The sequence below is a fragment of the Sinocyclocheilus rhinocerous genome, unplaced genomic scaffold (assembly GCF_001515625.1).
Source record: "Sinocyclocheilus rhinocerous isolate Xijiao unplaced genomic scaffold, SAMN03320098_v1.1 scaffold1785, whole genome shotgun sequence".
Lineage (NCBI taxonomy): Eukaryota > Metazoa > Chordata > Actinopteri > Cypriniformes > Cyprinidae > Sinocyclocheilus > Sinocyclocheilus rhinocerous.
The window spans coordinates 201,849-218,110 of NW_015627538.1; the positions used below are offsets into that span (position 1 = coordinate 201,849).

At 36.8% G+C, this 16,262-nt stretch overlaps 1 protein-coding gene across 2 annotated transcripts in view; it reads left to right on the plus strand.

Moving 5' to 3' along the window:
• Positions 1-7,673, plus strand: part of LOC107728933 (E3 ubiquitin-protein ligase RNF31-like) — a 22,270-nt gene extending 14,597 nt beyond the window's left edge. For both annotated transcript variants that reach the window (XM_016539281.1, XM_016539275.1), the window contains exons 18-23: positions 3,450-3,562; positions 3,775-3,885; positions 4,040-4,088; positions 4,816-4,912; positions 6,879-7,044; positions 7,136-7,673. In XM_016539281.1, the coding sequence (XP_016394767.1) occupies positions 3,450-3,562; positions 3,775-3,885; positions 4,040-4,088; positions 4,816-4,912; positions 6,879-7,044; positions 7,136-7,186 (587 nt within the window). In that variant the 3' untranslated portion in view covers positions 7,187-7,673. The remainder of the gene's footprint in view (positions 1-3,449; positions 3,563-3,774; positions 3,886-4,039; positions 4,089-4,815; positions 4,913-6,878; positions 7,045-7,135) is intronic.
• The last annotated feature ends 8,589 nt before the right edge of the window (positions 7,674-16,262 follow it).

Here is a 16,262-nt window from a genome sequence, read left to right on the forward strand (position 1 = left end):
ATGCTCAAACAGCAACATTACACACTAACTAACGTTAAAAAAGTGAAATCGCAATCAGCCACCCCTTTAAATCCGATGGGTTAAAAATGTAAACCTGCTTATTTTTAAAGGTTTGAAGTTTGGTGCAACAGAATTATTAGATAAACCTTGATTTAATCTAGATTTTAAATTAATCACTGCAAACCATTCAGCTATAATTTGAACAAGAAAAATGCACATTAGGCCTAATGTCTGAAGTGAGCAAGCGGCAATAGGCCTAATGATCGTCTTCATGAGTTTGTCTGCATCCATATTGCATGTTTCCTCTCACTTGCAAAGTATGTTTGCAGTTATTTCTTCGAGTTCTTTCAAAGCTGTTCTTTCTGCGTTTCCGCTCACATATTTTTAAATCTGTTTCATTGAGGTTCCAAATAATGGCTCATTGGCTTCGATATAACACCTAGAAGTATTTATTCTTATGCACACATGCAAAGTATGTTGCAGCTGTTATTTCTATGAAATTATGTTGTCTTTGCTATTCTGTTACTAATAAAATAGTTTACTGCTTATCCTATTTTGGCACAATCCCTAAATTGAACTTGAGTAGTTTTACTAAGGGCATCCATCTCACATGAAATGTAACTATGTCAAACATATTCTACCTGCCTTCCTGATATAAATTACTATGAATTTGATATGGTAATTAATACTGAGACACTAATTTGGGAAAAAGAGCACTAATGACTTGTTTAAGACTTGAAGCTAAAAGTTGAGGACTTGCAACTCGACTTGGACTTGCCTGTCTTGACTCGGGACTTGACTCGAGAATTGAATGCAAAGACTCGAGACTTACTTGTGACTTGCAAAACAATGACTTGGTCCCACCTCTGAGAATTACCCTTAAGAAACATGTTGCCTGCTCATACTTTTTTGTTTTGTTTGGTCCAGTGGTGAAGGAAAACCAAATCAAATATTAATGTTGGGTATTTTTCACTTGCAGGCATTTTTATTCTGACTTGTTCACACCTCGTGAGAGAGAGTTACTGATTGCTCAGTAGTTGTTTCTAATGTAGCATTTCACTTAAGACTTTTTCTCTCCCTCTCTTTTGTTCTGAATCCATCCTTCTGGTTTTCTTTTTATCTGTATATCTGTCATTCTGTCTATACATCAGAAGATAATTTTACTGATTCAGTATGATGAAATATTAAATACAAATATCTATCTATCTATCGTTCGTCTGTAACACAGATGGGTATGCAGCATGTGTTAATTGTGACAAATCAGGATATGAATGGTCAGCAATAGAAAAGAGTCTAAAATATGGTCTTATAGCCATATTCAGATTAAGTTCAGTACACACCCATTCTAAGTTTGAATAAGGAGTTTTAAGAATTTGACCACTGCTTTTCAGATACTGTTATAAATGTATACAGTGCCTTGCGAAAGTATTCAAACCCCTTAATTTTTTTTTCACGTTTTGTTGTTGCAACCTTATGTTAAACTGCTTTAAATTACTTTTTTTTTTTTTTTTTCACATCAATCTACACTCCATACACCATAATGACAAAGCAATTTGGTTACACTTTATTTCGATAGTCCACTTTAGACATTCTACTAACTATAAGTAACTTTGTAACTACAATGTCAACTAATTCTCATTAATTTGCAACTACATGTCTACTAACTCTCAAACCACACATCTGGGAAAGAGTTCAGAAAAAAATTCTGCTGCATTGAATGTTCACAGAAGCATGTAGCCTCCATTATCCATAATGGAAGACGTTTGGAACAACCAGAACTCTTCCTAGAGCTGACCTCCTGGCCAGACTGGGCAATTGATGGAGAAGGGCTTTGGTTAGTGTGGCGACCAAGAACCTGATGGTCACTCTACTTGAGCTCCAAGATCATATGTGGAGATAGGAAAAACCTACAAAAGGACAAACATCACTGCAAAACTCCACCGATCTGGGCTTTATGGTGGTGTGGCCAAACTCAATCCTCTCCTCAGTGAAGCTGCATAAAAACACACTTGGAATTTGCAAAAAAGCACCTAAAGGACCCTCAGACTGTGAAAAACAAGATTCTCTGGTCTGATGAATCTCAATTCCCACAAGTAAAGTGTGCTGGTAGCAGCCTCATGCTGTGGGGCTGTTTTTCAGCGGCAGGGACTGAGGGGCTCGTCAGAGTAGAAGAAAAGCTCAATGCACTAAAATATAGAGATAGCCTTAAAGAAAACGCAGTCCAGAGCATTCAGAACCTCAAGACTGGGCAGAAGGTTTACCTTCCAACAGGACAATGACCCTAAGCACAAATGAAAAAACACATGCAAATAGAAAAAACACCTGCAAATTGAAGAGGTGAGGTGAAGAATGGCAGATAATTGCCAAATGCTGATGTGCAAAGCTTGATGCTTCATACCCAAAAGACTTGAGGTTGTAAAGGTGCTTTAGCTAAGTACTGAGTTAAGGGTTTGAATACTTATGCAATGTACTTATTTCAGTTTTTTGTTTTTTTTTAAATAAATGTACAAAGTTGTGACAGTTCTGTGGTTTCTTTGTCATTATGGTGTATGGAGTGTAGATTAATGTGGAATAAAAAGTAATTTAAAGCAGTTTAACATAAGGCTGCAACATAACAAAATGTGAACATAACAAAGATCAGTGAATAACACTGATTATCTTAACACTTATTAACACTGATCTTCATCATGGCACCTGTTCGTGGGTGGGATATATTGGGCTGCAAGTGAACATTTTGTCCTAAAAGTTGATGTGTTAGAAGCAGGTAAAATGGGCAAGCGTTTGACAAGGGCCAAATTGTGATGGCTAGACGACTGGGTCAGAGCATTTCCAAAACTGGGATTTAGGGAACTTGGCCTTTATGTTCCTCATATGTATAATCCTGTGGAACAGGAAGTCGTGGCTGGACAATTTCATGCTCCTAGTCACCCTGGTGTGCTAAAAAATGTAAATATGAATGGGAATATACTTCAGAGATATTTTACTTATAAGAATTTCTAGGGGTGCCAATAATTGTGGCCAACATGCTTTGGAGAAAAACATTTATTTCATCATGAGATTTTCTCCCCAATTTCAATTGGTTTACTTCAATGAACGGTTAGAATTTTTGTACGTTTTTTTGAATGAATGATCAGAAAGTTAAACTATGCAGATTTATTTTCACAGCCGCCTTTGCTCATATTTACCAAGGGTGCCAATATTAGTGAATGGCAGTATATAATGTATGTATTTGTCTGTTAACGGTTACAGGAAAAGTATCTTGATCTCTTAGATTTACCTGAATTTTCTATGTGATTTGATTGTCACGACAATAGACAAACACAGTCTGTGCGATTATGCAAATTATGTTTCATGTTTTTATCAAACGCAATGTAAACATCCACTGTACAGGGTGAAAAAATGGTCACACATCCCATTCTTTCTGTCATGCAGTGTTTTCTGTCTTGTAGCTTGCCCTAACTGCAGGTTCCAGTATGCTCTGGCCAGGGGCGGCTGTATGCACTTCAGTTGTTCTCAGTGCAGGTATCAGTTCTGCAGTGGATGTAACAACCCCTTCCACACAGTGAGTTCCTGTCTCGTCTTGTTGTCTTAGGATTGTTTGTGCCTATTTGTAGCTCTATGTGCATGATATACTGCGCTGTACGTGACTGTGATATTCAGTTTGAAGCCAGCTATGGCTGGGCTATAAGTAGAAGCCTTCTCGGGAGCACTGTTTCTTCCCTCCTTTTATTCATCCTCTTTCCCTCACACTCTTGCTCACTTCTTCTCTGGCAGACGTGTGCAGTGAACCAGTGTACTGTGACAGGTCTGCATGCCCATCACCCCAGAGACTGCCTCTTCTACCTCCGAGACTGGGAGCCTGCCAGGCTTCAGGCCTTACTGCAGGTACACACACTCTCGATTTAACACAGGCACACACATTTCCTCCTACACGTTCACACGCACAGCACTCGTGTGCCACGTTTGGTTGTGAAATATCACTTCTCATCTCCACTGTTTTATTTCGGATACTTGTTTGAACGTCATTTTGTTTCCTCAGAAAAAGGGGGTGAACTACAATACTGACACTGCACCAGGAGCACAGACTGGTACGTCTTTATTTGTGAGGTTTATACTTTTGGTTTGTTCTAAAGGCCTGTTCACACAAAGAATGATAACTATATTAGCGTCCATACCAGCGCATGAAAATGTTCTGTTGTTGTTGTCTTTCGCTTTAAATGCTTGAGCTTGGGTGGATTCTGATTAGCTGTTAATGTTTTTATCATTCCTCAGCTGGAAAAATAAATGTTCTGAAGGTGATTCCCGTTACCGTTATAGCTGTGGTGTGGACTTCACTATTCTCATAGAATTAAAATGATTATTAAAACTTTATAGCTGTCGTTAGTTATCGTCCTTGGTGTGAGTGGGCCTTAACTCTGTGGCCTTATTTCAGTCTGTCTTATCTACCCCAGTACTTCTGTAATCTTTTTGTCTGTGTCTGTCTCTTCATCTAATTTGTCCGTCTTAAAGTCTAGTTTGCTTCCAGTTTCACTCTTTATCTCAACTGCCCAGTGGAGCAAAATTGCTTTTACTGTAATGAAAGCCTAAAAGCTGGACATCATAAAGCAAAGCACTGTTTTCCGATTAAACGTCCGTCCAATTACCGCTTCTCAGGCCGAGGCTATATTTGTACCATGAAATCGTAGTCAAACACACACATACACCTACTCCTTACAGCTTTATTTCACACTGTGTTCCACTTCTTTTACTAAAAATGTCTTCCTGGAAAACTACCTTTCCCCCAAATGCATCCTTGCTGTGGTGTTTTTGCGTCAGGTGTGTGCGGAGTGATCGAGCAGAAAGATGAAGGGACTCTTCAGACCGATTCGCCATGTGGGGCTCAGACTCAGCCGGGCCAGGCGGGACTCTGCGAGTGAGTGACATCATTGTTACCATGTTGACTGCTCCCTGTACACTCTTAAAAATAAAGCTTCTTTATTGGCATCTATGGTTTCATGAAGAACCTTTAAAGGGGTCGTGAACTGCCTTTGTTTTTATTTTGTACTGTTCTCTGAGGTCCACTTATAAAGTTATCAAGATTTTACATCAAGAAACATTAGAATTTAGAAGTAATACGCTATTTTCTGCCCTGTTTTTAACCCCCTCAACTGAACACCCTGTTTGAATAGGCGTGGTGGATTGTAGACTTGGACGTAAATAGCCACTGTTATGATCGGCTAATAGTTGTGTATGTTTGACAGCGTACATTCCTCATAGATGGATGCTGCTGTGATTTAGGTAAAAAATGCATAAATAACTCCATATACAATGCCGTGAAAAACAGGAAGGGGGCAAAAACCTTTTCACGGCACTGTATATCAAATGATCTGTAAGAAGAGACAAAGCAATAGTGACCATGTTTTGAAAAGAGTTACTCATAAAAAGCAATGCAAATACTGTTTTCCCACAACTTGGCACTGCACAGCAACTTGTTGTCTTCATCTTTATCGTTTGGTTTCTGTGTAGACCTGTGCGTTCACCTCTCTCGTAAACACTACATGTGTGAATTGGTGGGTGGGGCTAAACAGGCAGTGATGTAGAAGCAGGTGTTGATTTTCTTCTGTGGAGGCGGTGCTTATCCACACTATTACATCATAGAGTAGAACATTCCACAAACTGTCATTTTGGCACATTGGCTTCAATATAAGCTGTTTCTAGACTAACAATAAAGATTTGAGTTCTGAAATTTACAGGATGTTTTTATAGTACAATGACCTCTTATATATCAAAAGATTAAGGGAATTTTGTTTTCTCAATTCATGACCCCTTTAACATCAATAGAACCTTTCCATTCCATAAAAGGTTCTTCATAGTGGATAAAAGTTCTTCAGATTATTAAAATGTTCTTCACCCTAAGAGAAAAAAAGGGTTCTTTTAGTAACTGAAATTCAGTAACAGTACACAAACATGTTGAAGAAAAGACCACACTTTTAATTGTGCACTTGGTTACATCCTTTTTGGCAGTACCATCAACTTTATCAATGTGAATCATTTTTAAATCAGTCTTTCTTTCTGTCAATAGCTAGAAGTAAAAAGCTCAAGCTAGGCTATAAATGTATTTCAGCATCACCACCACTAAGCTTCTGACAACTCTTCAGTCTTTAAGATCTACAAATTTATCAAATTTGAAATTTGTGAATCAAAAGATCTACAGAGTTAGAATAGTTTTGCAGGATCACTAGTATATTCTCAATGAGGCTGTAAAAGCGGACTAGTGAGTATGAGTTTTCCTGGTCGGCATGATGACATTTAATGTCTTCGACAACCTCTGTAGTCCCATCTGGCCACTTATTAACAACCGCTTTTTTCAAGACCCATAAAAGCCTAGAAAATCATGAGCGAGGTATTACTGGTGTATTTTATGTTGTAGAATGAAATGTTAAAATCTTCAGCTTTTGTTAACCACAGATGTTATTTCAGGCTTTCAACCAAAAACTCATTTAAAAAAATCATTGACTTCAGGACGATGGAACCAGCAGTGCAGAAATTAGTTTTTAAGACTCCTTCCTGCAGCACCCTATAACATATAGACTCTCACAAATGTTTAAATACTTCGAATATGTCAACGCTAATATGCAGTATAGTTTTTAAATTGCCACATTGTGAGTAAACAAAAATTGTAATACCGTTAAAATTGTGACCGCAGTATGCTCTAGTCTTAAGCGGGATTATAGAGACACTGACAAAAATGCCAAAATGCAATGCAGTGCAATGACCAAAGACATCGGTTGACGTAAAAAGAGAAAAATAAAGTTTAAATAAAAGCCCCGTGTACTCAAGACAAAATTACCCAAATTACTTTTTAGGAGTAAATAAAATGGTGTTACTCTGTGTTTCAGGAAGCATTATCGAGAGTACCTGGTCAGCCTCATTAATGGGCATTCTATTGACCCCGCCCCCCTTTATGCACCCGATGAGCTGACTGTGGCCTGCAGGAGATACCATGTGGACGTCAGACAGGGGGACGGAGAAGACGAGAGAGCATACTTTGCCAGACTGCTTAAGGTGGGCTGATACTGTCCTTTGTTCAGTCAATAAGCATGACATCTTTTTTTGTACAGCTATCAAACTCTTTCTTTGCCTTTCACATCTGCAGAAACTCATGGATGACGTGCCTCTGGGTGACAAGGTCCCTCGCAAGAAGTGAAAACTTATTTTTTCGTGATCATTTAACCTGTACTGACTATTTTAACTGTAGCTCTACTTTATGATATGAGCTGTGAGGTCGACAGATTGGTAAACACAGTGCTTCCCTGTTCTTAATGTGATGTAGTTGCACACTTTTGCACAATGCACACACTGGTGTATGTTTTCTTTTTTCTCTAAGGTTTTGTGATTGAAAATTCTTGCTTTTAATCGTGTTTTGATTTTAATCGCCCTCAAATAGCATTATAGCTGTAACTTGATTTAACAAAACAAAAAAACACTTTGACAGCTATAATGAAACCACTTATGGTCTCTGTGAATGCATATAGATAAGTTTTTCATTCATTCAATTTTAAATTTAAGCTCCCAAATTTTAAAACAACAGCATTTTAAATGGTTTGTGGGTTAACCTTTCAGTTGATTGTACTTTAAAGGAACACTCCACTTTTTTTGAAAATAGGCTCATTTTCCAACTCCCCTAGAGTTAAACAGTTGAGTTGTACCGTTTTCGAATCCATTCAGCTGATCTCCGGGTCTGACGGTAGCACCTTTAGCTGTAGCTTAGCATAGATCATTGAATCTGATTAGACCGTTAGCATCTCGCTCAAAAATGACCAAAGAGTTATTTTACAGTCCCTGTGCAAGCAGGTGGTCACGTTGGTTATGTTGACGGAAGTTTAGCCTATTTTCAAAAATAGTGGAGTGTTCCTTTAAGCTGTTTATTTAACCAGAGTTAAATGAGAAACTAAGTCTGCAGAAGGATAGGTGTCAAATGACATACAATCAAAGTTATAATGGCATGATGTTTTAAATGTGTATGTAAAAATATATAAATATGATTAAACATATAATTTATAAAATGTTGACTCTAGTGTTTAAAAGAGAGCAAAATGGTCAATAATCGTTAAAAAGCAGTAAAATCACCAGTCATGTTGACGTCACTCGATCAACATCTCAAAGACATGTTCTTTATTACTTTTCCCATCCAGTCTTTTCAAGGTTGTCTCTGAGATCAGAGCCCTTAAAACACATTTTTGCTCATCTCTGTATAAGTCTTAAAGCCATTTACAGTGGGGTTGTAGTCAAGGAAACCACTGATCAGATGCTATTTTTAGTCCGAGGACATTTGTGCAGCCAGATATTCCTGAATTTATGAATTTCATTTTTGAAGCGCATGATCATGGAAGAGCATGGGCCGTTTTAAGCAGAAATTATAGGCACACATAATGAGAAAGTCAATGATATTTTAAAGAGGTCATTATTCTAAGCAATGAGAATTACATGCACTGTAAAATTTTACGATGCTGACTGGTCACATGCAGTAGTTAAATTTTTTTTTAATTTACACTATTTGTTCCCTTAAATATGCCATATCACTTTACCTATACAATATATAATACTCTACTAAGCTGTTGTTCACCAATGTAGGGTTCTTCAGAAGCACACTTAACTGCTCCGCTGTGAAATATTGAGTTTCCTATCAGGATATAGGATATCCTACCAGCCACTTATCCCGCCCTAATGAGGGCAGTTTGCTGCATGACAAGGTATAAGATATAACTGATGGAAAACACAACTGGAACAGTTGCCTTTGTGTGACAACGACTCTTCTGAGTGTTCTTGAGTGTATCACACAAAACCTTGATAGCTACAATCAAAACTGTTAGTGGGTAGATTGTTTTGTTCTGTTTTTCAGCATATTGATTGGCTCTGCAGAAAGCACTGACATAAGAAATGCATGATGGGATATGGTGATAGAGGAAACCCCATGAGGAGCAGAGGACAGACTGACACATGTTCTGAGGTAATTGTCTGTGTGAGGGCACAGCAGTGAAAGAGAGGTCCATATTTATAAAAAAAGAAGCCTTTATATGATTTTTTTGAGACACATTTTGGCAACACTTTACAATAAGGTCCAATTAGGTAGGTCTAATGTTAGTTTTTCATTGTTAATGTGTGTTAACAAATGTAGTTAATAAACAGCGCTGCGGAGTAACTAGTTACATGTAACGGTATTATGTGATTTGATTAAAAAAATAAATGTAACTAATCGATTACAAAATGTTTAATTAAATTGAAGAAAATGTTAACGATTACAAAGGGGGCTACATCTGAATGATTGAATTCTTTCCCAAATTGCACTGACTGCTTTAAAATATGAGACACAAAAGTTTCAGGAGTTTATTACACAAAATAGCCATATTTGATAACTGTTTTATTTCCTATTTAAGTTTATTTGCTTTTATTTTTTTTAATTAAATGATGTTTTATTAACAAGGTTCGGGAGGAGCACGATCAGATAATCAGTCTGGATTTCATCAAAGTAAATAAGATTAGGAAAAAAAAAAAAAAAAAGGTCACCACGTCGGAATTTAACCTCCCATCACCAATCCAACCGTATCAGGCCCTTTTTCTTGCCTACAATTCAGAAGCTCTCCGTACTACTATTCTAATTTCCTCCCAGTCTTGGGATGGGGGGGGGAGTTCTCTGGGTTCGGGCTTTAACCCGAGCTCGGAGCCCTCCCTCTGGACAGCACGCCAAATATGCTACTAATTGCTTAATCACAGTATATGTTAGTGTGAACTCGTGAACTGTTTTTTTTCCCCCCCAAGGCATTGTTAGATGCCAGTGTTTCCTGTAGCTATGCAAGGATTTGATTTAAAAAACGGTATCATAACCATTAATTTTATGATTTTAAATCTGTATTTAGCCTCCGAGATCTCAATGTAAACAGAGGTGCTAAGGTCTTATTTTGTGGTTGCTGTATACACACACATACATGTGTATATATTAAGGAAAATATTTTAGATTTATATAAAATATTTATTTATTTATAATATAAATTAAATACAGGTATAAATATATACATACAAATATTTTTTTAAAAATACATACGTGTATTTATATATAAATAATAAATATACACCGCACACACACATATAGTATGTAAACATAAACTTTTATTTTGAATGCGATTAATTGCGATTTATTGTTTTGCTGCCCTACAGCAATCATTGTTGAGTACTACTGTAAAGTTAACCCTGCCTGCTTTAAAAATGATTAACAGTTGAAAACATTCGTTCGAAATTTAGAAAAGTAATTAAATGTAATCAGTTACATTACTTTAATAAAGTAATTGAAATAGTTATACTTATTCCATTTTAAATAGGCCTAGAGTAACTTTTAATCTATAACCTATTACATTTCCAAAGTAACCTTCCTTCCACCTACACTGTTAACAAACGGAACCTTATTGTAAAGTGTTATTTTCATGTTTTGATCAATTTAACTTGGGACCAGAATCAGTCAAGGAGGGTTAAAAGTTAAAATGCAACGATATTGTATGCAAATGTAATCGGTTACAATGCAAATAGTTTTACATCACACTGTCTGCGACTGAGGCCATAGTTCAGGGTTTTACCCTGAATAAGCACACTCGTAGTAGCTTTTTCTCCACTATTACGACAGTTGTGGCAAGCTGTGACGTCTAACTTGTTTTGACAGATGGCCTCTCTGGTGCGGGGACCTGTGTCTCTGGGGCTTTTGGGATAAATGAGGTTCTAGTCTGTAGCAGAGGAGGGCGAAGAAAGAAAGCGACAGAAATGCTGCCTAGCCCAGCTGGGTCTGTGATTCTGCTGAAGTGTTTCCACATCTTTGACACCCCGAGCCACCGCTCCCTTAGTGAAATGGAGCTAGTGTAGTGTGTAGTCGCAAGATATCTTTGTAATGAGCTCTATTGCTTATTTTCATGCAATTGCATTTTCTCATTTATTTGCATATTTCAATGTTTACATTCCTAATGCTCCATTCATTGGTGCATGTTGTTTCAAATATACTCTTAACTCCACTTTTCATAGTCTAGTTGATAAAATCAAGCCCTGTCCTATACTGAATATGAAGTTTTACTTGAAAATATGTCTAATTATGGAAGTAAACTGAGTTTTGAATGGCTTTTTATGTTGACTACTTGATTTCTGTAAGCTCTTAGTGTAGCAGTGTAGATACTGTATGTGTACTGTATGCTCGCAGTAGACAGATGGGACAAGAAAATGGGGCCCCAGGAAATGAGTTGTACATCACTAGGATCATTTTGATATGTCTTCAGGCCTTCTTTCGTTTTTTAGTTATCAAATCTGGATAGAGCCACTAATAAAGCAAGGAGAGTCATGGATATCATGATACAAACAAACAGTCAGTCTAGCAGTGTTAACAATCTTTGTGCTGCATATTAATCATTCATTAAAAGGTTTAATCAACACACCATTTATATTTCTAACCAAATTCTGGGTGGCCACAACATTAAGAAATAGTTAAAGGGATACTCCACACTTTAATACTCTAATCGTTTACTCATACCACTCCAGATGTATTTGACTTTCTTTCTTCGGATTTGTCTATATAATGAAAGTGGATAGTAACACAAAAGTTAACGCTTCAAAAACCACAAACATGACAGTAACCCACAATGCATCATTCATTTATAATTCATTAATTCATTCATTGCTTGCGGCATGAACTGTCATTTACCGCCGGGTAACTCCGCCCACAACAAAGCTCATTGGACAAGTACAGAGGAAAAACTGATACTTTGTGACAAATCCAACAAGTTCCACAAGAAAATCATGAAAAACAAAACATTATTTATTTATTTAATAATATTGTTTTGTCCTAAAAATACATTTTGTCGGCTGCTTGGTTTTTATTTCTGCTGCGTTGCACCGGGTAGCCCCGCCCACACTGAAAACTCATTGGACAGACACTCCTTATGGCACATTAAGGCACATTATGCGTTAATATTTACTATAAATTGCTGCAAATAGTGAAACTGAACTTAAACCCATTCAACCATGTGACCGCATGGCAGCGAGATGCCGCAATTCTTCTGTTTTTCAGCGGCTCTGTAATCAGCATGGATGAGGAAAGACTGATCTTGAAAGTTTAGAATCCTTCTAGTGAAACATCATGAAAATACAAGGTATGTTAAGATATTTTACGCTTTTCAGCTGCAGTGCATTGCGAAACTAAAAATGCGCTCAGAGACAACTTTTCTGATTGGCTGTCTTGTGATGACGTCAGGCAACACTACACTGATAAAAATGATTTTATGGTGAAGTAAATACTACAGAAAAACATGTAATTTCTACATGAAATAATTTAGTTCAGACAGGAATTTTAAAAAGTAAATTCTATATTAGTACTCAATTTAAGTTTGTAGAAATTAAAGTTTGAACTTATAAGTACATTTTACTTGTAATTGTTTGTTTACAAGGATTCTTTAAGTAAATATCAAAGTTATGATCCCGTTGTTCCCATCATGCACTGAGGCATGAATAATTAATAAGGTTAAATTTTTCTCGGTGTATTTATACTGTTTTATGGTTGCTTTTGTTAGTTTTAGTAACTTCCTGTTTTGTAGCATCTGGAGTTTATTTTCTACTCAAAATGACCCATTCATACTCAAACACTATCCGCTGATTGTTACCATCATTATGTATTGTGTACCAAGTAATGAGGTCTCTGTGTTCATTTGGGGAATAATTATATTGAGTAAACATTCTTAAAAAGGATAACAAGCTGCTACTTGCTTACTTGCATGTTTGTAAGTGAACCACGTGCTCTAATAGCATGTTTTTTTTCAGTGCTCCATTGTTTGAGTTTATAAACCGCGAAATGTACTTGAGTATTGTAGAGTAAACTTAAAATAATTAAGTAGAAATTACTAATCAAACTCTATCTGGCCATGTTAAATTTACTTATTTCCTTTGTGAATTTTACCTAACTTAGTTAAGTATATTTTACTTAATTCAATACTTAAACTTCACTTAAAAAATATGTGTTCAAAAAATTGCAAAAGAAAAATTAAGTACTTTTTTTTTTTTCAGAATAGAGCGAGTTTTTGGATGTTTTACACCTTGAATGCTCTAGTGTCACGTCTGTTCTGACGCGATGTTAGCCGCTGAATTAGTCTGGTATGCTTTGTAGTACAGACTGCAGACTTTGGTCAATACACACAGACTTTGTGAGTGGGGTCAGAACCTCCTTAATGGAGCAGGAGCTCTTTAACATGCACCGCACCTCTCCTTTGACCTTCATTATCTTGCATAACCAGATAGCAGCGCAAAGCAAATGTAGTGGTGGAATGCTGATCAACCAACTGTATCAAAATAAATTGGCACCAGCAGTCAAATTAAAACGAGAACATTCAACGCTTCAAAAAACTTAAGCACCATATAGACCTATTATGTGAACTCCAAACCACACTTGTGATGGGGAACAGATAAACAACATTATAAAAATGTTATTTCCGTAATGATTAAAGATTTGAATAACATCCTGACTTGATTAAATTCTGTTACTGAGAAAAAAAAATCCCTTCCATTCCAAGCATATCCTAAAGGGGGATATAAGATATTTTGGCTGAATCCATTATATTGAAATGAGCAACTGGGGCTTCATGCTTGCTGGCTTTCTGACTGGCATTATCTACACAGCTTTGACTTTCTAGGCTGCAACTATTATTAAGACACTCACGTCTGTTTTGGAGCTGTGCAGTATTCAAAAGTTGCTGATATCCCACAGGACAGTCGCTAGAGAGAGGCAGAGCAAAGAGAGGAAAAGGTGAAAGGATGGGCATTGAAAATCTTTCTGTGATGAAAAAGAAGGCTTCTGGAAACTGTCACACTCAACTTGATTGAGGAAGCAAATATATTGCTCTTTGAGTTCAGCATGAAATAAAAGTTTACCTCATCTGTTTTCTAAATGCATATTATTGTTCTGTTTTGATTAATTAATCCGTGCATGTTTAGTCAATCATTTAGTCCTCTTAAACCCATCCAATCAACAGCCGATAGATAAAAGAAAAAGCCTATGCAACATTTTTATCCTTTCGACAATCTGTCAAAATGTATACTTGTTATCCATTGCTTGGATGTGCGTCACTACTTCTGTTTCATTGCAACTTTAAAGTCACATGAAATCAAGTTTTTTCTGCTTACTTTCATTGGTGGATTTGGTGTTTGAGTGAAGCTTTATTTCCAATTAAACTGAATGATTCATTCAATAAAGTCCTGCTCTATTTTTTCCACATGTCAAATATGCATCAGGTGTCAGAAGTAAAATGGCTTGAAAACCGCAATTCACACTGACCTGTTGATCTGAAATGGACTAAAAGCACAACCTCCCCCAAAAACTATTTAGATAGTTAAGCCACAATTTAAACATTTATATGTATTTGGATTATAACAAAATATCAAAACAAGTGGCATTTATTTTAAAGAAATATGGCTTAAGCAGACGTTTCGATCAAAACATATACACAAGATGAGGTGTCAAGAAACAATTTTTGTTTAAAATGAAGACAAAAATCTTGGACACTCTGACTTTCAAACTTTTTGTAACACGTTCATTGTTAATATTTATGTTTTTCTGCTAGGACTGAATTTGAAGAAACTGACTTCACACATGAAATGGCACTAATTTAAAAAGTGGCTCAGAATTTCATTCTGAGAAAAGCATTATTTCTTTGTAGATTCAACTTAATGTGATAGTTTGTAAACTACCATTCAAAGGTTTTGGGGTCAGTAAGATTTTTTTTTTTTCAGCCAACTAATACTTTTGTTTAGCAAGGATGCATTTCAATTTTTTTTTAACTTTATATTCATCAAAGAATACTAAAAAAAGGATCATGTTTTTTTTTTATATAATAATAACAAATGTTTCTTGAGCACCAAATCAACATATTAGAATGATGTCGAACGCATTATGTGACACTGAAGACTGGAGTAGCTAATCCAGGTATAAATGACATTTTAAAATAGTTAAAATAGGAATAAATAACAGTTAAAAACAGTTATTTTATTTTGTAATGATATTTAACATATTATTTCATTATATTAATGTATTTTGTGCAGCCCGAGAGGATCAGTTATCAAATCACTCTTTATAATTATTCATCTTTAAAAATTGTCACATACAGTAGCTAGAGTGCACCATGGATCTAGGATCACCGGGCAATAGAAACTAGTTTAGTTTCAACGGATGCATGATTCTCTCCAGGAATCAGGAGCTACAGGGACTGCATCAAGGCCAGGCTGCCTCCTCCTGTTGCCCCACATGAACCTTGCACAATCTCCCCGGGGCTCTGGCCATCCAGGCGTGTCTGTCCCTTTCCCTCGCTCTGTCTGTCTCACTGTTGCTGCAGGGGAGCTTGGCACGCAAAGCCATTTCACCAAATATACATGTGCTCAAACCACTCCATTAGTATTTTCACACCCGGAGGTCTCAGGGTTTTCTTGCCTGGTTACTCTCATGCGAGCACTGCAAGCACTAGGACCTCGTAACCTGCCGATCTCAGAGTGAGATGGGATGAGCTACTGACTCTGCTGGGGGACTCTTTTATATTGCCTTACAAACACAGCTGTGTGAGAATATGGACCTTAAACATGATGATGTGAGAATTTCTGTGATTATCGCAGACGCCTGATGTTATGCGGCGTAATGACAAATCGTTTCCCACCAAATTAAGCCACTGAGCTTGAGTCAAATTATGATTCCCATTACAGCGGCTGTTCACCCATGACAAGTTTTAAATATAGTGTCTTAAATGGCTCCCTAACAAATGTCATTTGCACACATGCTGTACAAGACAATTCTGTTTCAATCATGTGGCTTCTTCTCCTCGCGTTCTGTATTTTGCTACAGATGACGATGTTTCATTTTGAAATGCCATGGCAATTAGGGCTGAGCTAATGAATTGTGCGGTCCCCTGTGCCCAGTTGTGGTTTGACATATTTCCTCCGGTGCACTGACCGTGGGTCGCAGCACTAATGACCACACTGCCAGCAGTAAGTATTCCAGCATGACAGGCTTTCAACACACACATGTATTTATTAGTATACAGTGGCCACACAAAGTATTTGGACACTTTTGGACACTTACATCACATCTATGATCATTTACATTTACTTTTCACTAATCTGTTGATATTTAGGTGATATTTAGTAGATATCAAGTCAGTTTCCATCTCGTTAGCAGTGTCCTAAATAATACTTATACATATATACATGCCTTCAAAAAA